Consider the following 25,673-nt stretch of genomic DNA (forward strand, 5'->3'; position numbering starts at 1 on the left):
TTATCCTCAGCTCTCATTGTCCTATGAAATTTTGAGGTTAAGACAACAACACAACAAGGTAACATCAATATCAACAAGAATAACAACTAAAAACTCTATCTAGAGCTTCAGAGTCAAATCTGTCTCCGAATCATCATCATCAACAGTAGCAGCATCAGGAACTGATTCTTCAGCAGTAAATTCATCATTCTGAACTGGTTGATCCACATGCATGTTGATACATGGCTAAGGCGGAGTCCCAACACTCGCATCATCAGTTGGAGGCTCTTGGTTTGGAACAGCGCGTTCTTGTCTCACCTTTTGAACCGTCAAGAAGGAGATGGATTGTGGGAGAAAGGCTCGGGGACGGTGACAGTACTGCTGCCGTGAGCGATGTTGTGGACCTTCTCGATGATGCTGTGGACGATGGAATCTTCATAATGTCGCGTTTGTTTTTATTTTTTGTGAATGGCTTACTTTTATTCACTGAGGCAAGCTTAGACGAAGCTGGAACGATTAAGGCATGAATTAGTTTTATTGGATTGATTAGAGTTTAGCCCAAAAGACTATGCAACAAAGATGATGATGATGATGATGATTACCGAAGTAAGCCCCCACGATCCCCAAAATAGATGGTGTATTTTTCTACATCTTCCACTAATTGCTCCACTTCTTCATGGCTAGGTTTCTTTCCTGGGTAAAATGAGTTTCCAAACAAGTTAGAATCATTAATCAAATTCAGAAGCATTGTAGTTCAGAGAATGAGGCATTTAAACAGTGTTAAAGAATTACTCAAACCATGTATAACTGAGCAGTATGGTCTTGACTTATTTTGTTACTATAAGGTTCCACTTCCTTGAGCCATGTACGTGCGTAAGTTACATACATGCATGTTTTTATTTTTCAGATGAATGAATGGGGACCAAAACCTATATAAAAACCACTACAATAAGTGAATTTCTATCAATTCAAATGTATAATTTGTGTATAGGACTTGAAAATCATGTTTAAATAGTAATAAAATTATATATATATATATATATATAGTATCAAACATTAAGTTTCAAAATTAAGATAATTTGGTTAATTTTGGATTGATTTGGTTGAGGGAATTGGAACAGAACGAGCTCTTTATTTATATCAATACTTAAAAAAATATGGCGATTTTAATATATATGTTTTGATTATGTTAATTGACTTGTTAGTTTTGTGCAAGATAATGATATTCATTTCACAAGAAACCGCCAAAAATATTATGACTTTTTGAATTATTAAATAAACAGAACGCATAGTCTCTTTGACACTTTAGCTTATTTCTCTTTTTCTTGTTATAGTTTTCATTAGCCTTTTTCATTCAAAAGGAGGAAAAAAGTAAATAAGCTATATTTTTCCTTTTATTTATTAAAAGTTGAACAAGAACATTTTGTAGTAATTAATTGAGTATCTCGTGCTATATATCAAGTTCAATGCATATTCACTACTAATTAATATGGATGTATGGCGACCCATAAATATAAGCCTATTGAAAAATTGAAACATACAATTAGCTCCTCGATCTCTCTTCCTCATCAGCATTTCATCTGAAGCTTCAGGTGATTTATCTTGCTCGTGATACCTCCTCCCTCTCCTCTTCTTTCTAATTATTCTTTCACGCGTTCTATACTTATTTTTTTAAAAAAAAAATGAATTTTATACTTGAAATTTTATATATCAGTTTTGGTTAAATGAAATTTCCTCTCTTCATCAAGAAAACATTCATTTCAGACGATCAATTTCTTTTGGTATAATATGGAGAACCAGCTATTAAATCAATATTTATTATGTTGTTCATTTGTTTTTCAAGGTTATTATCAAAGGTCAAGAAGAAAACTATGACTCCTTGCAAGAATAAGGTGGTGTTCATAATGGGATCAACAGGCACAGGAAAAACCAAGCTATCAATTGACCTAGGCTCACATTTCCCTTTTGAAATCATTAACGCTGACAAGATCCAAGCATACAAGGGTTTGGACATCATCACCAACAAGATACCAGAATCTCAACGACGAGGAATCCCCCACCACCTCCTCGGAATCATCGAAGATCCCGACTTTGATTTCACTCCTACCCATTTCTACGACCATGTCATCTCTGCAGTCGAACATATCACCAAACAAGGACACATACCCATCATCGTAGGAGGCTCCAACACCTACCTCGAATGCCTTGTGGAAAATACCACCTTAGACTTTCGTTCCAAATATGATTGTTACTTTCTCTGGCTTGACGTGTCTCTGGATGTCCTCTTTCCCTATCTGGACAAAAAGGGCTGATGAAATGGTGGACGCAGGGTTTGTGGATGAGACTAGAGAATACTTTGTACCTTGGGATGATTATTCTGCTGGAATTAGAAGAGCCATTGGTGCTTCTGAATTGGACGAGTATGTTAAGATTGAGAACGATGTTAATGTCGACGATGGTTACAAGCAAGAGTTGCTCAAAGATGGTATTTATTCAAAGAATGAAAGAGAACACCCGTATATTGGCTCGAGTGCAACTTTCAGAAACACATCGAATCAATAATGAGCTTTCATGGGGATTGCACCGTATTGATGCTACTAAGGTATTTGAGGCTGTTTTGAATATCAAGTTTTGTGGAACGATATTGTTTTTAGTCCAAGTAAGGAGATTGTTCAAAACTTCCTTGAAGGCTAGCAGATCCAATACCTTCTGAGAAGACTGAAATAGGCCTTTAAAGGACTGTGGGCTTGACTTACCCAATTAGTTGAGATGTGATTAACGAGGCCACTTCGAAAGATCCAATTTTTATGCCAAAAGAAAAATCTGATATATCTTATTTGGGATTGTTCTCTTTAATAAATTTTCTTTTACTAATTTTGCCCCATACATTTATATAATTAATTATCACCGCCTCAGTGCAATCCGTTTCGATCTCTCCATCGTCCTACAGCACCTTAAACCCCCCATAAGACAAACTCCCCATTCGTATATTGACCATGAACCCACCTAACGCCGGCCCTTTCGAGTCACGGGCAATATAATGCCGCCTCCTGCCATCGAGCTCGTGACATGGCTAAAAGCCCCATCAACGTTTATCTTGACACACCCTTCCCGCGGTGGAACCCAACCCTGTAAGTAACTGACCCATACCAACTCACAGACCAATGCCTCACATGCCATTGTCTTTGCTCGATCTAAAGAAACCGCACATAACCATATGTTTTGACAAGCAATGCCAAAGCATACCTTCCAGTCAACACCCTCCACCTCCATTTGCCGACCTATATTCCAACTCACCCACTGCCCTACGTCCGTGAAGGACAAGAACCAAGGACGCAACCTACGACCTTAATTTTCTAAAAAAAAAATAAATAAATAAATAACAAATTGAATATATAAAGGAGGTCAAAATGATCTTCGTAAAAATATAAAAAAAATTAAAAATAAAATATATGATTGCAATGAGAACATAAGAATAAAAAGTTTTGAAAAAAAAAAGTTCTTAGTACTTAAATATTTTTTTAAAATCTCAATGCTCGCTCTTTCTAGCCACTGATCCAAATTTTCACGATCCCATTGCCAACTCCACTCTTCCCAGTATCTTGAATCTAAAATTCTAGATCCAATTATATTTTCTCTTTCCTATGAACCCCAACTCCTCACCTAAACTTAGGTTATTGTCATCTCTCTCCTCCCTTTTTTTTTTTTCTTCCCTTGTTCCTCTTTCCACCAGTTGGTTCAAAATTAACATACCAGTAAAGGAAAATTAAAACCCAATTCATATTTATATGAGGTATTACAATAAAATTAAGGGGAGAAATTGCCCACCCTAAAATGCAACTTGATATTTAAATTTAAAAGAAATATGAGTTTCTGCTTTAAAATGCTACCACTTATCATTATTTCCTCCTCAAGCGGCAGCATTTTAATTTGTTTTATAAACGCTACTTAATTTATTTTAGTAGCTGTTAGTTAATCAAACTCTATTAGATATATGCTACTAATTCTACTTCTATAGTAGTGATTTGACTTTACGAAAACAGACCAAAAAAATGTTGACTTTATGAAAATGCTTTTGGAACTTGTAGAAAGCTCAAAGTTAACTACAGAATTGGCACTTGTTAAAATGAAACGTTCGGGGACTTGTTATTTTTGAATGATTATTTGACCTATTATTAAAGTTATTACATATATTATTTTTTTCATATTATCTAACTAAAGTGCATTGGTTGTCTGATAGTCATTAACGTTTTGGTTGGCCAAAGGATCTAGGGTTCAAACTCCTCCTAGACACCTTTAATGATTTAATTGGTCACCGGGAGGTTCAGCCTGCAGACTTTTTTAAAATATATATAAGGGGTGGTTTTGTTTTTTCACGACATAATTAAATTCAATTTAAGTTCTTTGGTTTTATAGAGCAATTTCAAAATCATCCGATCCTTGTTCAAGATTTTTTTTTTTTTGGGAAGTCCTTGGATGTGATTTTCCTTTTCTTTTTAACATCAAACTCTACATCAACTAATTAACCCATAATTAACAAGAGGCTAGCAAGTATAGAATTAAGCAAACAAAACTTACAGGGTTTCAAACAAAATTTTAACTCAACTAAATGGTTTCACAATAAAAGCTCATAATACAATAAAATTATAATAATTTAGCATAGCACGCAATCTCTTCTCTCTGTTTTTTTTTTTTTTTGTGTGTCTAAGTGATCTCTTTTTTTACCCTGGATGCACTTATTGGACAAAAGTTCTTGGAAGCAATCTCCCTCCCAAGGATATACTTGTTGGATTTGATGTGTATAGAGAAACTAAGGATCTTCAAATACTTCCTAGAGGTATATGCTTTAAACAGTTCTTTAGAGGGTACACAGATATTCCAAGTATAATGAAAATCCAACAAGCTCCTCCAAGGTATGAGGACATTAGAAATCAACTTCTTGAATTCTGCTGTGAAAGTTATGATCAATTTTAACATCCATCTCCTCTATGGAAAAATAAAGAAGATTTAATTCAAATTCTCCAAAACATTTCTATAGATGTTGAAGCTGGATCATATGATCTTCTCAATATATTAATCAACAATATCCATTTTATGTTGATGCCCTCTCTCTCCATTCATTTCCAAATCATGATATTCTTTCCTTTTCTACAATCAAACAAGAAAAATTACAAAATAGGTCATTTATAAAAAATTCCCATGAATTTGTGTGAAAATAGAGGCAAGTCTCATGGATTTTGGTTATAATTAATTTACCGTGTAAAATGACACAATTTCCTTCGGACTTGCACTCCTTTCACTAGTATTGAATGATCACTTGTGGTCATTGACAGGTAAAATATTTTTTTGGTAAAATATTTCTATTGAATTTGTACTCCTATATTTTAATATTTACTCAACCTCTGACAATATTGACATGTTAATATTTATAGGTCAACTTTAACGGATTTACTAGTTAAATATCGTAATTTACAAGTTTAACTTATTGTAAATATTAGAGTATTAATATTGCAAACGTAAGGAAAAAAAAAGACAGACTTATTTGAGGGATAATTTATTCTTATTTAGTTATATATACATGCCAAGCCATTAACTTATATCACACATTAGATTAATTTGAAAGGCAATTTTGTATTTTAAAACTAAAAGAACTAACATGATAATTTTAAAAAATGTACGGGACCAAATCAGTAAAAAAAAATTAAATTTAAAGGATCAAATCGATAACTAAGGTAAACTTGAAGGACAAAAAGTTTCATTATCTCTAAAATAATTAGGGTTAAGATGCATTTTTAGCTTTAAACTATTCTTTAAGGAGTACCCAATGTCCTAAACTATTTTCTGTAGCAATTTCACCTCTAAGTTAATTAAAACATAGCATATTTTACCCTAACATTAAATACCCAATGGTTGACCATTAAAAATGCCACGTGGTAGACAAAAAACTCTAACTGAGACATAAGTTAGACAAAAAATACCTCCTGTGATACCAGACAAGTTCAGAAATATTTTATATTTTAATTACTTCAAGGATAAAATTTCTATATGATAAATAGTTTAGGACATTGGGTACTCCTCAAAGAATGGTTCATGAAAAAAATTCACCTTAAATCAGATCCACCAAATAGATGAGTGGCATAATTCAACCAACTTAAGTTTCAGTCAACATTTTTAACAGTCAACATTGGGGTATTTAACGTCAGGGAAAAACATGCCACATTTTAATTACTTTTGAAATTGCTATGACAAATAGTTTAAAAAACTAGGTGCTCCTCAAAGAACAGTTCATTAGAAAAAATGCACTTTAACCCAGTTAATTACAACACAACCCCACGGGACTTGAATATATTTTAACAAATTTGTGGGACTTATTTATAAATAAGTTTCCTATGATATGAGACATGTTTGTAATTTTCCCAACATATAATCCCATGCATTAATATTCAAATTTTGTGTTATCATCACATAGAGTCTTGTGCAATACGTCAAGCAAAATAGATTATTAAACAAACAAATTCATAGTTTTGTCACCGTCAAAATCACACGATCTACCATTTGATCTTAGAGCTTACAATTATCAAAATATGATGCATTTAGTATAGAGTTTCTTCTACTTCAATATCAAACGTGGTGATTATAATGGAGTGATGGTGTTTAAGTATTTATAGATGATGTTTATACGCTTAATTACAATTAAAAGTACAAAGTATTAGATGCAATATGTAAAAGCTAGTTTTCAATTGTTAAAAGACTTGACATCACAGTTTTTGTAATGAATGTGAAAATGTAAGCATCTTATTTGATAAAATTTCTTTTATTTTTATTATGAACGAATGGGGACCAAAACCCAGATAGAAAACACTGCAAGTTTTCTCAATTCAAATGTATAATTTGTGTGTAGGAGTTGAAAATCATGTTTAAACAGTAATAAAATTACACACACACACACACACACACATATATAATAAAAATCATTAAGTTTCAAAATTAAGATGATTTTGCTGATTTTGGATTGATTTAGTTGAGTGAATGGGATCGGTACAAGCTCTTTATTTTTATTGACATTTCAGAAAAAATATCATGATTTTAACAGATATGTCTTAATACGCTAATTTACTTGTTAATTCAGTGCAAGATAATGAGAACACATAGTCTTTTGGACACTTAGCAGTTCAGCTTATTTCTTTATTTCTTGTTAGGGTTTTTATCAGCCTTTTTTATTAAAAAAAAGGGGGAGAAAGTAAATGTGTTATGTTTTTCCTTTTATTTATTAAAAATTGAGTAAGAACATTGTATGGCAATTAATTGAGTATCTCATACTATAGTTCAAGTTCAATGCATATTCATTGCTAATTAATATGGGTGTATTGTGACACATGTATAGATATAAGGCTATTGAAAAATGAAACACGCAATCAGCTCCTTGATCTGATCTCTTCCTCACTAGCATTTCTTCTAAAGGTTATAAGTGATGATCATGGTGCGGATATTGGGATTCCGCCTTAGCCTTGTATCAACATGGTGGATCAACCAGTTCAAAATGATGAGTTTGCTGCTCAAGAATCAGTTCCTAATGCTGATGATGATGATGATTCGAAGATAGATTTGACTTTGAAGCTTTAGATCGAGTTATCAGTTCTTGTCCTTGTTGATCTTACTGTTACAATTTTGTGTTGTCGTCTTGACCTAAAAGTTTCATAGGACAATGAGAGCTGTGAATGGTGGCTTAAAGGTTAATATTGACAACTTTTTTTACTAGGGTTAATATTGACAACTTAAAGTATTTTAAGAGTATACATTCATCACAGATAGGTCGAGGATCAGGGAAGAAGGAAGTTGTGACCACACACACACATATATACTCTTAAAATATTTAAAGTTGTCATATAAAACATTAAGCCACATTATTCACGGATCTCATTGTCTTTTGAAGTTTTCAGGTCAAGACGACAACACAATAAGGTAACATTAACATCAAGAAAAACAAGAATTGAAAACTCTGTATCTAGAACTTCAGAGTCAAATCTGTCTTCGAATCATCATCATCATCGTGATCATCAGCATCAGGAACTGATTCTTCAGCAGCAAACTCATCATTATGATGGTTGATGTACCATGTTGATACATGGTTAAGGCAGAGTTCAGCAGTCACATAATCAATTGCACGCTCTTGGTTTGGAACAACACGTGGTTGTCTCACCCTCTGAAGTCTGAACCGTCAAGAAGGAGCTGGATTTTGGAGGAAGGCTGGTGGATGGTGAGGATGACGATACTATCGTAGCGAGCAATGTTGTGGACCTTCTCGATGATGCAATGGGTGCTAGAATCTTCATGGTGATTGAAGAAAGAGTAGAGAGGGGGGTGCTTCATCAAGGAGTCACACACGGGACCTTCTTCGTGACACTATGCATGAAGCTAAGATGCGGAGGAGAGAGAGGAGAGAGGGAGATGGAGATTGGAGAGAGAGAAAGGAAGAATATGGGGAGGAGAGAGAGGCGAGAGGGAGAAGGAGGGAGTGGATGTGGAATAGTTTATTGTAACGATATTAAAAATGTCATTTGTGCAAAATGATGGGGCCCCTAGTGGACAGTGGGGTAACGTTACATGTGGTTTTAACCATGAAGGACAATAATGACTCAAAATCAAATCCAAGTCACCCGCAGATAGCAACCACCGTGAACAGTTTGAGGACAAAAGTGGCATTTAACTTTTTTTAATAAATCAATACTGGCCTTTACTGTTAGAAGAATTCTATTTTTGACCCTAATAACATAATTAATTACAACAAAGTACACTGACAATTGGGCATAGAAAAATAATTGGTTGTCATTTTACTATGTAGGGCACTAATTAAGATGCAATTCTCCCTTTATTGTTTTTAATTCCGTTGTAAAATTTGCTTGAGCCTTGACCTTGTTGATTGACCAAACATGGGGGGGCAATGTTATTTTTTTTTAAAGATGAAGTCATATATATATATATATATATAATAAAAAAACGAAGCATAAAAGGAAAGGCACGTTCGGTAGTGAATTTGGACATCTTGTAAGTGTAAAGGTTTGAAAATGACAGTTTCGGTTTTAGGTGTTCAATTTTTTTGTATGATATTATTTTGCTGTGAAACCTATACCGTTAGTTAGATTTTTGAATAAGCTTTATGCAGGTGTTTAAATATTTTCAGCTGGATGTCAAAACAGGAAGTTGTACATGCCAAAAGTTTAGTGACGGGTTTTGTTGTCTCATGAACTCTGCACAATTTTATTGGAGATTGGCTCCCATTTAGATTGTAGAAGAATGGTACGGTGGTGTCGCGTTTGTGTTTTTTTTTTTTTTGGGATGACTTACTTTTATTTGCTGAGGCAAGCTTAAATGAAGATGGGATCATTAAGGCATCCCTTTATGATTTTTGTGAAGACTCTAGAGAAAAGGTTAGCAGTGCCAAGTCCCGTAATTTTATTTTTTTCCTGGTAATGTTAAAAATACTTGTGTTCAAGAGATTAGTGAATTTTTGGGACTTAATCCCACAATGGAACTTGGCAAATAAATTGTAGGCGGTGAGTGTTTGGCATGTATGGGAAGCAAAGAAGATATAATTCATGCATTGCGTGATTGTAAACACGGCGTCAGAGTGTTGGTTTAATCTGGTTCCTCATAAGTTGCAGGGCACTTTTTTCTATTGATAACCATATATGCATTGAATTGATTAGAATTTAGTCCAAAAGAGTATGCTACAAGGAGCTTAGTGGGATGCTTGGTTCTCTGTTCTCAGCAGATAGCCATGGTTTAACAAGAATATGGGAGTTTTTCTGAGTAGGGTGGTGGGTGTCCAAGAAACTCTTGCACATGTACGAGCATTTGTGTGTGGGAAGATATTAAGCTATGTTTTAAAACCTTTATATTAAGCTTTGCGTGAAGTTTCCTGAAAATGGTAGAGTCTGGATGGAGGGCTCCAATCATGGGGTTCATCATCAAGTTCAATTTTTTTAGGTAAATTAGGTCTGAAGACTCACTAGAGCTAGGACATATCTCTATGTTCAAAAAGTAATTATAGAAATACTTAGCGTGTGTTTGGATAGCATATTAATCAATTTTTTCAAGAAAAAAAAATCAATTTTGCATTAAATTATCCAAATGGAAACTTTTTCAAAAAATTAATTTTTTCAAAAAAAATTAATTTTTTTCGCAAAGCTGAGAATCGAGTGTTTGCAAAAACGCTTGCCAAAAATTTTGGGGAAAGTTACAAAAAAAGGCTCAAGAAAAAATTATTAAAAAACACATAATTTAATAAAAATTAAACCAAACTCTCTTCCCTTTTCTTTCTTTTCTTAATAAAATTTAAATTTTATATTCTCAAAAAATTGATATGTGATATTTAAGAATTAAATTATATAATAATTTATATAGTTAAAATTGATTTTGATTAAATTATCCAAACATCTTCAATTATGTTAAAATAATTTTAAAAAAACAGTATCCAAACAGATTGCGTTATAACATAATAAATTATGATTAAAATCTATCACTTAATTAATTATTTTTATAATCTATTATACCCAATTGAAATCCAAACAGGCACTTACAAATTATTCACAAATAAAATTCTTATATCAACAATGAGATTTGAACCCACGACTTTATATATTATGAGCCAAATTCTAACCAATTGAATCAATCTTTATTAGTTAATTCAAAGTTGATCGCAACGGAGTAGTGTTGCCAGTATGTTTGTCAGCTAATGAGGCTAGGGATATTGTTGGGGGCAACGTGTTGTTTTAGTATTTAATGTATTTCACACAAAAAAGTGATTTAACTTAGTTCCTGCTCCTAAACACGAAATTTAATGTCTTCAAACAAATGGTTGAAATCTCTAACAGCTAGAATCATCCCCATACTTTATATAAAATATCATTTAAATGCGTGGGTAAGAGATTAATTTCTTGTATTTATTGTTTTACCAACTATATTGAATATTTTTGAAAAGCTCTCTGTTTTCACTTGTTTATGAGCTTTCAATCTATTCTATTTTACTCTTTTGAAAGTTCTTGATATGAAATGCTTATTTTTACTTCTAAAAAAAATCTTATCCTAAGATTTTCCTTAGTATTTTATTGCTTACAAGTCTTGTAAGTGGTTGTAGAGTTGAAATTAGAGAATGAGGCATTTGAACAGTGTCAAATAATTCTCACAAACCATGAATATCTGAGCATTATGATCTTGACTTATTTTGTCATTATAAGGTTCTACTTCCTTGAACCACGCATATGCACATACATGTTTTTATTTGTATTATGAATGAATGGGGACCAAAACCTATATAGAAAACACTACAGTGAGTGAATTTTTCTCAATTGAAATGCATAATTTGTGTGTAGGACTTGAAAATCATTTTTAAATAGTAAAAAAATTATATATATGTATATATAGTATCAAACATTAAGCTTCAAAATTAAGATAATTTGGTTGATTTTGGATTGATTTGGTTGAGTGAATTGAACACAGTAAGCTTTTTATTTATATCGATACTTAAAAAAGAAATATGGCGATTTTAGTATATATTTTGATGCGCTAATTGACTTGTCAATTCTGTGTAAGACAACGATATTCATTTCATAGAATTTACTAAACCGCCAAAAAATGTTATGACAATATTTTGAATGAAATAAACCGAATACATAGTTTCTTTCACACTTTACCTTATTTCTCTTTTTCCTGTTATGGTTGTCATTAGCCTTTTCATTCAAAAGGGGAGAAGAAGTAAATGCATTATATTTTTGCTTTTATTTACAAAAAGTTGAATAAGAACATTGTGTAGTAATTAATTGAGAATCCTGTACTATATTTAAAGTTCAATGCATATTCACAATTTATTAAAATGGATGTATGATGACACATGTATAAATATAAGCCTATTGAAAAAATGAAACACACAATTATCTCCTTGATCTGATCTCTTCCTCATCAGCATTTCACCTGAAGTTTCAGGTGATTTATCTTGCTCTCAATGCCTCCTCCCTCCTCTTCCATCTAAATTATTCTTTCATGCGTTTTATACTTATTTTTTTAAAATGAATTTTCTTCTTGAAATTTTATATATCTGTTTTATTTAAATGCAATTTCCTCTCTTCATCGAGAAAATATTCATTTTAGACAGTCAATTTCTTCTGGTACAATATGGAGAAGCAGTTAAATGGTTCTTGAATTTTTTTTTTATTAAATCAACCTTTATTATGTTGTTTATTTGTTTTTCAAGGTTATTAGCAAAGGTCAAGAACAAAAATATGACTCCTTGCAAGAATAAGGTTGTGTTCATAATGGGATCGACAGGCACAGGAAAAACCAAGCTTTCGATTGACCTAGGCTCACATTTCCCTTCTGAAATCATTAACGCTGACAAGATCCAAGTTTACAAGGGTTTGGACATCATCACCAACAAGATCCCAGAATCACAACGACGAGGAATCCCCCACCACCTCCTCGGAATCATCGAAGATCCCGACTTTGACTTCAATCCCACCCATTTCTGCGACCATGTCATCTCTGCAATCGAACATATCACCAAACAAGGACACATACCCATCATCGTCGGAGGCTCCAACACCTACCTCGAATGCCTTGTGGAAGATCCCACCTTAGACTTTCGTTCCAAATATGATTGTTGCTTCCTCTGGCTTGACGTGTCTCTGGATGTCCTCTTTCCGTATCTGGACAAAAGGGTTGATGAAATGGTGGACGCAGGGCTTGTGGATGAGACTAGAGAGTACTTCATGCCTGGGGCTGACTATTCTGCTGGAATCAGAAGAGCAATTGGTGCTGTTGAATTGGACGAGTATTTTAAGGTTGAGAGTGATCTTAATGTTGACGATAGTTACAAGCAAGAGTTGCTCAAAGACGCTCTTCAAAGAATGAAAAAGAACACTCATACACTGGCTCAAGTGCAACTTTCAAAGATACGTCGAATCAATAATGAGCTTTCCTGGGGATTGCATCGTATTGATGCTACTAAGGTATTTGAGGCTGTTCTGAATGGCAATGCGTATCAGAATTTGTGGAAAGATATTGTTTTTAATCCAAGTAAGGAGATTGTTGTGAACTTCCTTGAAGGCTAGCAGATCCAATACCTTCTGACAAGACTGAAATAGGCCTTTGAAGGATTGTGGGCTTGACTTGCCCAATTAGTTGAGGAGTAACTAAGAAGGCCACTTCGAAAGATCCAATAACGTTTTTGGCAACAAAATGTCCAATTTTTGTGCCCAAAGAAATCTCTGATATATCTTATTTGGGATTTTTTTTTTAAATAAATTTTCCTTTGTTGTTGGCAAAATTACGTTTTTGTTCCATACGATATAATTAATTATCACACTATATATTGACAACTAAGCAGTGGCAAAGTCAAGACCCTAAGTCAGGGGTGCAGGATAATATAATTTAAAATAATTTTTTAATTTTTTAAAATTAATTACATTAGGCAAAAAATATAATAGCATAAGTAAAATTGCACATATTTTTATTTGTGCACAATATGTTGAGATTTTTTTTACCGAAAATATGTTGAGAAGATTGATATAGAAATTAAATTTGGATCCTGAAATATTTTTTTATTAAGTCTAGAGAATTTAAAATATTAAAAATATAAGGTATAAGGTTGTAAATTTTTCATGCTACATCTATAATTTTTCTCATGTGAGAGGGTGCATTTCCTCCCTCACATGTACATGTATGTGGCTCCTACACTGCAACTGAGTATAGAAAAATAACAACATGACCGGTTATCATTTCATGGCAAAAAAAAAAAAAATGGTTGTCATTTCACTATGTTTAATGTATATAAACAACAAACATCAAAATCGAAATTAAGGTTCACTCTTGCAAGATCTTCCCAACAAACGCCCAACAGAGTTTGTTGAGAAAAACACACATCACAAACAATTTCCGTTATATACATCACACTTTTGATAGAAGGCACGTAAGGGAAGCCAAAAGACACCTCTTGTACTCCAAGGTTAAAAAGGAACTTTTAGTTTAAAATCTTTCAATTGAAATAGTTGCCGTTAGTTAAAATGTTACCTTACGTGGCAGTGACAGTGGCAGTGGCAGTCAGGGATTTAGAACCCAAGGCTAATGGGGACAGTGTGTATTTTTTACCCGTGCCAAACTTGAATTTTAAATCCTAATCACTTGCTTAAATAATAATGAGACCTCTCCTAATATAAAACCTTAATTTCCTAAAAAAATTAACTAATTTAATATATAAAGGAGGTCAAAATTAGTTCAAACTATATAAATGATTTTAGTAAAAATCTATAAAAATATTAAAAAAAAATATATGATTGCACTAACAACATAAGAATAAAAAGGTTTGAAATTAAAGTTCTTAATACTTAAATATTTTCTAAAATCTCAATGCTCTCTTAATTACTAGCCACTGATCCAAATTTTCATAATCCCATTGTCAACTTCACTTCTCCTAATATCTTGAGTCTAAAATTCTAGATCCAACCATACTTCCTCTTTCTTTCGACAAACTCTACACAACCCAGACTTAGGTTATTGTCACCTATCTCCTCCCTATTTATTCTTTTTCCTTGTTCCTCTTTCAATCAGTAGGTTCAAAACTAACATACCAATGGGGGAAAATTAAAACCTAATTCATATTTGCATAAGGTATCACAATAAAATTATGGGGAGAAATTGCCCACCCTAAATGTATGTACGTCCTCCACTGTTATGCGGCCTAGATTAGAATTGAAAAATAGACATAGCAAGCTTTCTGGGAAAAAAAGGAATTTTTTCACTATTTTTCAATGAATATATAGCTAAAGTTACAAGACTAAAAAGTTAAATAAAGGAATCCTCTATGTATTCAATGAGTAGCATACTATCACCTAGGCTAAATATTTCTAGCCAAGTGGAGGTTCTAGCCAGAAAGCAACCGTGCTTAAGTGTTTAATCATTGCGCTCTAGGTGTTTCATATAGATTTTTATAAAAAGAGGGTTTACGGAGTTTACGTTGGATTTCAAAAATTATATTCTACTTGAGGTCCAAAATTTTGGATTTCAAGTGACTTATTGAAGCATAAGGAAGAATATTGAGGTCTTAAGATGACAGGATGATCAAGTAATGAAAATGGGTACAGCTTTTCACTAAAATGTGGCAGGTTCCCAGAAGTGCAGCCAAAGTTTTTAAAATCATTGACTGTGTAGTCGAGGTGGGAAAATGGGCAGATCCAACCCTTAAAAGCTTAGGCCCTTGAGCTTATTTTTTAAAAAATGATCAATTTTTAAAGCTCGACTTTTATTTGAAGGGTTCAGAGCCAGGCCTGTAAATACGTTTTATTTTTTAAAAAATTAAAAAATAAAAATTTAATAAAATAAATAAATATAAATAAAGATACAGAATCTTTATCAAATTTTTAAATGAAGATTAAAATTTTCAATCCAAATCAACCTTATCAAATTCGATAAATAAAAAAACTTGTATATCATAGAGTACAATGTTAATCAAAATCAAGAAATAGACATTACAAAGTAACCGTATTTAAGAACTTAATAAAAAATTTGTCAATATTGTGTTAAAATAAATGGCAAAAGAACCAATATCAATTATTTTGATAGCAAAATACTTGAAAAGTAGTTGATCTTTTGAGAAATAGGGCTTGAAGGGCCATTCGAGTCAAACCCTTTTTTTAGAGCCTATCAAGGTTGGGCCAAGAAGCTCGGTTTCACAAAAAAAAAAAAAACTACTCATTTTTCATGTTCAAACCTTTATCTAAATAGTGCCTCCAAGTTCAACCCTTCAGGCTCCACCTTTATTTTCAACTCTACTGTGTAGTCACTATTTAGGAAGTAAAGCGAGCTTTTTTTTTTCCCAATTGGAGGGACAAACATTAACAACCCAAGGTAATTACAAAGCAGGATTATTGAACCCACGACCTCTCAGTAATAGTAGAGCTTATATGCCACTAGGCGATTTTTGTATAGATCCTTTAAATGAACCAAGATTGGATGGTTTAAATCACTTTTTCACATACCTGCACACACACATGTACACATGGACGTACATATATATGTACGTAGACACACACATCATTAAATGGTTTAGATTTGTGAGATTAAGCATGTCGAATATAATTGGGTTTGGGATCTTGATTTATGGTACAACATGAGTAATACATGTTGATTTAATAATTTAAGTAGCGTTTGGATGACACAAATGATAATTATGATTACAGAGTAAATTGGATTATGTGATTTCTGGTAGCATGAACTCTGGATTCGCAATGTATCCTCTGCACAGCAGAAACTATATTACTATTTCTGTCACAAACAAAATATATATATATATATATATTTCAATGTTGTACATGCTTCTGTTACTTGCTTAATTGGTGCAATGTCTGAGTCTCCCATTTACATTTGGTAATCTATGCTATTAATTTCTATGTTAATCTATTATCTATGGTATATCACTAGTCACATTTTTTGTTGAAATTAATTTATTGCTTAATACGTTACATATACATATACAAAAGTTAATAATCAATTGTTGTAGAATCAACGCACAACATTATGAAAGAATCCAACTATTTATTAGTAACTAATATTGTGGATTTTATTTTCAATTTTTTGCAGCACCCAAAAGACATATTTAATTTTATATTATATTTCTTGTTTATACTATTATTTTAATTTTTTATATTAAATATATCTAGTGGATGAGGACACAGCGACTGCTATATTACAATATTGTGATTGTGGTAATTTTTTTTAGTACCCAATGTAATCGGGTGAACATAATATTCTAAATGACTTACAGCATATTTCACTGAAATGAAAGAAATCCTTAAATCTCATTAGCTCTATTTTAAAATTTAAAAGATTCAATCTCTACTCTTTTATAAGGACAAAATAAATTATTTTTAATAATTTTTCCTAGTATTCAATAAGGGTAGAAAGATAAAAATGAATATATAAAATAGTGAAGTGTCTTATAAATAAAACTAAAATCAATCTTCCATTTACCCTATAAATAGGACTAGGATAGTATTAAACATTATGATTATAATCTAATGGCCGGTGATTTTTGGGTATTTATTGATGACTTTGTTACTCTTAGTTAAAAATATATTAGAAGTAATATGTAATTAATTTGAATATATCTATATTCATTAATTATTAATAGGCGCTGCTTGTGGATGAGGGGAGCAACGGAGGAAGAGAGGACGGCCACGACGATGAGAGATTAGGGTTTAAAGTATGATGATTCGGAAAGAGAAAGTGAGAAGCCTGCCCCTATCTTTAAAAAATAATTAAAAACAAAACAGTGTAACCCTATTTTATAAAGAGGAAAAGATAACTATTAGTCCCTATAGTCTTATCATGTTTGTTGTCAGTTCCTACACCTTTTTTTTTATTGTTTTAAGCTCTTCTATTTTTTACTTTCTATAATATTAGTCCCTCTATTTTTAATGTGCTCAGAGGGATGATAATATAGCACTAACAATGTTAAATTATCTTATATGTAACTAACATTATTTCACCACTTGTCAAACAGAGGTTAGGTTTTATTTCATTTGTTTCCATATACATCACCTATACTTTAATTCTGTTCACCACACCAATTAATCTTCATTACTCCATGTTTTGTAAGCAATCTATCCTTTTCTTTCTTATTTTAACATTCAATTTACATTGTTAGTTACACATTAGATAATTTAATATTATTAGTGCCACATCATCATCATTTCCTTAAACATATTTAAAAATAGACAGACTAATGTTGCAAATCAAAAAAGTTATAAGGACCTAAAGCAACAAAAACAAAGTGCATGGACTATAGTAACAAAACACATCAAAATTATGAGGATCAAAAATTGTGTTTCTCCCTTTTATAAAAAGGGAAAAGTAAACCAATAGCATTTCATCCATAAACGCTACATGATATTTAAATTTTAAAAAATAAAAATAAAAGTAATAGCATTTCTACTTAAATGGACCAACAATAGAGTTTCTTTCATAAACGCTACTTGATATTTAAATTTAACATAATTCCTTCTCAAGAGATAGCATTTTAATTTGTTTTATAAATGTTACCTAATTGATTTTAGTAGCTCTTATTCAATCAAATGCTATTAGCATATATTCTATTAAATCCTACTTCTGTAGTAGTTATTTGAATTTATGAAAGGGCTTTTGCAACTTTTAGAACACTCAAAGTTAATTACAAAATTGATGCTTGTTAAAATGAAAAGGGACTTGTTATTTTTCAAATGATTGAATATTTTACTTATAATTGGCCTATTGTTAAAATTACATATATTTATTTTTTTGCTTATTATAACTAAAGTGCACTAGCGATCAGAGATTTCACAGCTAATGACCTCACTAAAGACAAAGGATCTTTGGTAGCCACCTCCAGCGACTATGGTGGTAGACTTTAAAAAAAAAATATTTAGGGTAGTTTTGTCCTTTCACAACATAATTAAATTTCATTTGGGTCATTTACTTCTACAGAGCAATTTTAGAATCATTTATTCCTTGTTTGTTAATAATATTTTTAAGAGATCCTTAGATGTGATTTCCCCTTTTTTAACCTCAAACTCTTCAACAACTAACCCATAATTAACAGCAAGCTTGCTAGTATAGAATTAAGCAAACAAAACCTATAGGGTTTCAAACCCTACTTTAACTGAACTAATTACAACAAAAGCTCATAATAGAATAACTTAGTATAGTTTGTAATCTCTTCTTTTTTGATACATCATGTTCTTCATATCTTCATCTACTATTCAAATTGTAACATCTTAAAAATTTTAAGACTCAAATTTATTTAAAAAATAAATAAATAAATAAAAATAAAATAAAATATTTATAATTAAATTAAAATTTAGAATAATTTAATAGAGGCCCAGAGTTTAAATTTTACTAAGCAAAAGTTTGGTTTTATTTGATTTTTAACTATGGGAAAAATTACTAAAGTTGACCCGGGCTTTTGTGCAATAATAAAAAATGTTGGGCCCTTTCTTGTAATTTTCCCCAAACTTTTTGACCAGCATTTTAAAGAGCAAACAGATACAGAAAACGCAGAAATGAACAAGGGAAAGAAACGCACAAACGGGAGAGTGAGAGAGAGAGAGAGAGAGGAAGAAGAAAGGAGAAAGAGAGGGAGTTAGGCTTGAATCTAGGAGTCTTTACGACCGTTGCGAGCTCGGCTACACGATAGGTAAACTCCCTACTTCAATCCTCTTCTTTTTCTCTTTATTTTCTTCAATTTTTGGAAGAGGAGATTTTTGGATTTTGATCCCAAAGGCTTTATTCTTGTAAGCTTTTGTTTCTTTGGATCCTAGGGAGCATGTTTTGAGTTTTTATATAGTGATCTAATGTTTTGAGTGGATAATTGGATGAAAAGAGGTGTTTTGGACACAAAATAAATCCTGAGAAATTGGGTTTTTGCTCTTCAATGGTTTAAGCTTATTGATTTAGTTATAATTTTGCTATTTGAGCCCAATAAGATTTAAATTAAGGTTTGGTTTTCATTATAAGGGCTAATGGTGAAAGTTGGTGATACTAAGTGAAGGTTTTTAATTGATAAAAAATTATATAAATTGGAAATTAGCCTAATGATGGCTAATAAATGGTTTTGATGGTTAAGTGATACTATGTAAATGGTTGGTTAAATATATGGACCATTGGGATGGATTATGGCTCATAGACCCAAGTTGTGTGGTATGAGTTATAGTCTTCATTGATGCTATTTGTCATGATAAGTGATGTGGATCACTTATATGTTGTAAAAAATTGTTGGTGGAACTTATTGAGAAGTAAGGAACAAGCCGAGCCCTATTTTGTACAAGGAGAACCCTTTTGGTACCAAAGGGTTGAGGTAATAGGGGAAATTTATATTTCTTATTACTTTGTTTTAGCTATTTTTGAATAAATATTACTAGTTATCATGCATTACATGTTTTAAAAGATTAAATGTGCTTTATAAGGGGTTATGGGGTACTACTTTGATTATAGTGCAAATATGTTTTCTAATTGTTTAATAACAATGTTTTTATGGAAATGAGATTTATAAATATTATACTATTTTAGAGTGTTGAATGGTCAATACTCAGGAAAGGTAGATAAGAGTAAAAGGCATGATCTCGATGGGAGTTCACTAATGAGAAGGTGTGGATTTTTTATATTCTATGGCACACTGTCAGTACTCAGTGTTGTCTTACATATTGTGGGCTCAATGCACTAAAGTGGTTAGTGTATTGAGTATTCGACACCTCTCAGTGGGGGAGGGAATCCGACATATGAAGTGTGAGGTTGAGTGCCTAGGCCAAGGTAGCCCTCACATGGAGAGTAAGTCGGGCTGGCTCTAGGAGGGAGTTAGCTTTGACTGCTCAGGATTCACGTCGAAGGGGCATAGGCGGTTCGGTGGATTAGATCATGCCTTAGATTATGTTTTGTGCCTGTGGAGGTACAAGTAGGTATAAGGTTTACCTGTGAGTTAAAGAGTGCCAGGGGGCATTCTGTTAGTCATAAAAGGCCATACCGGCCTAGGTCATGCATTCATACATTTTAAATGGCTAAATTATATACTATGTTGAATTTATTATTCATTTATTTGATTATGGCTTACTTTGTAATAATCAATGTAGATTTCTCTGTTACTGAGACTGTGGTTGTCTCATCCCTTTCTTTTCAATATTTCCAGGTCCAGGTGAAGGATCCAGTGGTGGACAGGAAAAAGAGCAGAGTTAGGGGTTTGCTTGTGATTTGTAAAGAACTGCAACCCCTTTCTTTTGAGCAAATATATTGTAATGTATTTAAGATTAGGGTGCCAGTAGGATATGATTATGTGTGTGTGTGTGAATATGTGTGGATTGTGTGCTTGTGTATGAATTTTTGTCTGTTTGCAGACTTATGGCTAGGAAACTTGGTTATGGTGTGTGGTTTTGATGGATTTACTTAGTAGACCAAGTTTCTATTACAAGCAGATCTTTATTTTGATATATATGTGATTTTATAAGCAAATGCAAAGTGGTTGCATTGCAAATGGTGTGCTATAGGCAAACATACAGCTTGGATAGAGAGAGTGGGTGTGTAGGCCCCACAAGGAGCTCTGAGCCAAGTGAAAATGTTTAGCATATGTATTTATATAAATACATGGTATTTAGATTGATTTGTGACCACTCTTGTATGATTTGTGCATTTTGGGGGTTTAGGGTCCATTTTGGGAAATGGCACCCGGGTGGTCAAATTTTGATGTATGGAGGTTTTCCATCATTTGAATGTTCTTTCAGGTGTTTTTAGTCTTATTTGACGTGTCCAAAGTGTTCCCACAGGTTTGTGACCATTAAGATGAGATTTGAACAATTTTGAAAATGGTTTTTACCAAAAAGCTGCACTTTTGCATCCGGGTGTCCAAATTTTAATCCAACCGTTAGATTTCTCTAAAATTTAGGTCACAAGTAAAACCTTTTACAAGCTTCGTGTGGGCTTTGGAATCACGTCGATCAGATATCGGACGGAGAAACGACGCACTTCGGAATTTGGTCTGGAGGTGCTGTCATGACAGCATTAAATTGCTGTCATGACAGCTACAGTATTGATGTTGTAACCTGCATAAAATTCAATCCGTCCATTGGATCTTTTTAAAATTTAGTATGCTAATAGTATTCTTTAAAAGTGACATGTGAGCTTTGGAATCACTCCGATCGGAGATCAGATGATGAAATGGTGCACTCCGGAAGTTAGTCCGGAAGTGCTGTCATGACAGCTTTTTAGCTGTCATGACAGCAAAAATAACTATTTTTTTTACATGTCTAATTTTCAATACAACCATTGGATCTTTTTGAAATTTGGTATACTTATAGTACCCTTTGAATGTGACGTGTGAGCTTTAAAATCACTTCGATCGGAGGTCGAATGACGAAACAGTGCCTCCCGGAAGTTGGCTCAGGAGGGCTGTCATGACAGCAATTTAATGCTGTCATGATAGCATCTTTTTATTTCACTTTCGTCTAGCTTGCTTCCGCATGCTATAGGTAGAATCTATAAATTTTTTTAAGGCTTTAAATGGTTTGTTTCCTAAGTTAGTTTTAGGATTAATTCCTTAACCACACTTAGTTTATTTGATTGTGTGATTTTTGGATAACACTCGGGGCAAGTGTTACACAAATTCTCCAAAATATTCTGTTAAGATGATCAAGCTTGACCAAATGATCTTCTCAATTAATCATTAGCAATATCCGTTTTCTTATCATGTCCTCTCTCCATTCATAACCAAAGCATGGTATTCTTTCCTTTTCTACCATCAAACAAATAAGAAAAAAATATACAAATGGATCCAAATAAAAAATTTATTTCAAAAAAGGTCCCATGAATTTGTGTGAAAATACAAGCAGGTCCCATAAGTCTTGGTTATGATTAATTTATCATGTAAGATAACACAAATGCCGCTAGGCTTCCACTCCTTTCTCTGGCATTGACCGATCACTGATGGTCATTAATTTTGCATTTACAAATTGACCTCTTACAATATTAACATATTAATGTTTTACAAGTCAACTTCGCAGATTTGCAAGTTAAATTTCACACACTTGCAAGTTAAACATCTTAATTTGCAAATCTAACTTGTAAATTTGTAAATATTAAAGTATTAGTATTGCAAAAGGTTGACTTGTAAATGCAAGAAGTCTTACTGGTAAATTTTAAATATTTACTTGTTAATCTTTTGATAAAAGTACTTTTAAAAAAGTATTTATGATTGGTCAACACTAATCAATGATCAGTCAGCGACTGCCAATGGTCAGTCAACACCAATCAACATTAGTCAAAAGGGTTATAGTTTAAGAGCATTTGTATCATTTTACATGATAAATTAATGGGATAGTGAAATTTTTATTCCTTCAAGTTTGCCTCATTTATTGATTTAGTCCCTCAAGTTTAATTTTTATCAATTGTGTCCTTTAAATTTGACTCAATTATCAATTTTATCCTTATTATTTTAAAAAAAAGGGTAATACTCTTGAAATCTACTGAAAAGAATAACAAAATATTGATAATAACCATGTAGATTATTGAAAAGAAGTGTAATTATTTGAGGAAGAAAAAACAAACTTATTTTGTCATGCCCCAAAATTTAGGCATCATCAGCTCAGAATATGCATAGGAACATACATCCCTTAGCCTTAATACCAGCTATATTTTAATTTTAACACATTCATGCTATTAAGTAAGGCTCTTTATTTTATTTATAACAAAAGTCATAAAATTTTCCTTGGAAATTTAGTAGAGTCCCCCAAAAATTTCAACAACAATTTCAGCACATGCAGCAATAATGAGTTTTGCTCTTATTAATGGACAAATGAATAATTAATTAATATAAGAATCCTAAGTATAGTCTATGTGGAGCATTTAAAATAAAATTTTCAAATCACATTATATAAATTCAAATTTTACAACAAATAGAAATTTAACCAAATTAATGCTTTAATCTCAATTTGAAAATATACCCTTCAATGATCCTCTGGAGGTCTACAGCTGTCTGCAATATTTTAGGCAAAAAAAATTTTAGTAAATAACATTCCAATAATAAAATTAAAAGATTCAAAATAATAAAGTCATCAATTAAAGTGCACCATTAAAAAAGAACATCAATATGATAGTTGAACTTGGAAATTAAAAAATTCTATATCACTTCAAAAATACCAAACTAGTAAAATTATAATAACAAAACCTTGAAACTTGATCTTGTAAAATAAAATAAGTGAAGTAAATAAAAATAGTGACAATCATTGTTTAAAATCATTCAAGTATATATATATTCACAATCAATTAAATTTGAGGACTTTGCAAAATAGATAACAAACGTGGACAAACAGTTCATGAGAGTAAATAAACAAACACAACTTATGCCACAAGACAAATGTAAATACACAGTTCACGAAGGTAATACTAACCAAACGTAGCCTAAACCATGAAACAAACGTGGACACATAGTCCATAAAGGTAATACTAATCAAATGCAGCTTAAAGCCATGAGAACAAACACAGGTTTTACACCCACGAATACAAATGTGAGAAAAAAGCTTATGAAAATCAAATTAGCTAGTCATTGACCATGATGCACTAAAGGCTAACGGAATTGTTACTAGCAACTAGTGTTCTACGTACAGTCCTCTAAAAATTAATTTTTCATTTTCAAAATAAAGTTTTGTACTTTCAACATCAAATTCGCATGAAAGTTTTAAAACCTCAATTCTCGTCAATATAAAATTCTTCACTATTCTACATTTGCCTTCACCAAATCAAGGAATATTATTAGAGCTAGCAAAGCTTTTTCATCAACCTTCAAGAGTTAAAGCAATAAAACTATCAAAATATTAAACACTAGAAATAGTACATGAAATCTATTTAAAGAAAAGAAAAATAATATTCCAATAAAAATAATTTTGTTAATAAATTTATTGAGATGTTATCCACTTATCTGAGGTAGTCCCAACACCATAATTTACCCCTTAGCATTCCTCACAACAAGATTTATTCCTAAAAATCCAATATAATAATAATTGTACCTTTAAAATTTTATAAAAACTCATAATTGTTCATTCACTTAATTATTATAATATATTCTCGCATTGCTCTTGGATCCCAATCTTTTAATTTTCATTCCAAATAAATTCATATCCTTCGCATTCCTTTCTAGTGCACAAGTTGTAATAATCTACTAACATATTTTAACTAAACAATACCATTGTTTACACTTGCACTCGTTCCACAACTTTATAATTTGAAACCATAGCATTTTATTTTACATATTTGGAGGTTTAAATAAATACAATAAGCTGTAGATCCAGAATAAATAATTAAATAAAACAATGGTCATCGACCCCATATTACTTTTTCAGCACTTATATGTAAGTCCTTGATCTCAATTTCCTATATAAAAATTAATATCTTCTATACACAGATTTAGTCATTGCATAGATTATTCTAAGTGTCATGAATAAGATTCAATGGTCTACATTACAAAAGCAAGGCAACTGGACAGCTCTTGTGTATGTACTAAAAGTCAATCAACAAATTCATGGTCATGGACATACATAGAGGCACACATATGTACACACATGCAAGCATGCACTAATTATATACACACTAAGAATTTCTACAAAGCTCTAAGCAAGTAGGTTAATAAGGTTGGTGTGGAAGACAACCCCCATCACAATTTTACAAAGATTTAGTTAATGATTTATTATCCCAAATATCATCATTTATATCACAATTTCTTCATAATACTTTAGCCATAGTTAATTATTCTATTAGGACATGATTCTCTCTCAAGCCTTATATCAAATGCATTGTGTGCACAACTTATAAGTCATTTAATACAACTTGTTCAGCTTCAATCTCCTACCCAACAAATTCCATACATCCATCATTAAATTCATCATGCTTTTCCAATCCAATTCCCTATCAAAAATCAATTTAAGCTCAGAAAAATTTCAATTGCAAACAATACAGTTTCAACCGAACAAGCAAGCAAGGAAAACTAACATATATATATATATATACACCATACAAAATCATTAGAGATGAAGATGGGAGGATGAGCTCCCTCATACCCACCACAGGCAACAATGACGATGGAGGAAGGGGAGTTGGTGCTGAACAGGGGAAGGAGACAACTAAAGCATCGAACC

The 25,673-nt window shown here is 32.2% G+C and overlaps 1 protein-coding gene and 1 pseudogene across 1 annotated transcript; both read left to right on the forward strand.

Annotated features, from left to right (window-relative positions):
- Nucleotides 1-221: 221 nt before the first annotated feature.
- Nucleotides 222-2,673, forward strand: LOC129315274 (adenylate isopentenyltransferase 5, chloroplastic-like; annotated as a pseudogene).
- A 9,584-nt stretch (nucleotides 2,674-12,257) lies between these two features.
- Nucleotides 12,258-19,265, forward strand: LOC129315342 (adenylate isopentenyltransferase 5, chloroplastic-like; the record flags this gene model as incomplete). The annotated part of the gene is made up of 2 exons (XM_054959010.1): nucleotides 12,258-13,064; nucleotides 19,257-19,265. Coding segments are annotated over exons 1-2 (816 nt in total), but the record flags the coding sequence as incomplete, so codon positions are not given.
- Nucleotides 19,266-25,673: the final 6,408 nt, after the last annotated feature.

Source organism: Prosopis cineraria, unplaced genomic scaffold, assembly GCF_029017545.1.
Source record: "Prosopis cineraria cultivar Desert tree isolate PC_DT_omini unplaced genomic scaffold, ASM2901754v1 PC1, whole genome shotgun sequence".
In the NCBI taxonomy this organism is placed as follows: domain Eukaryota; kingdom Viridiplantae; phylum Streptophyta; class Magnoliopsida; order Fabales; family Fabaceae; genus Prosopis; species Prosopis cineraria.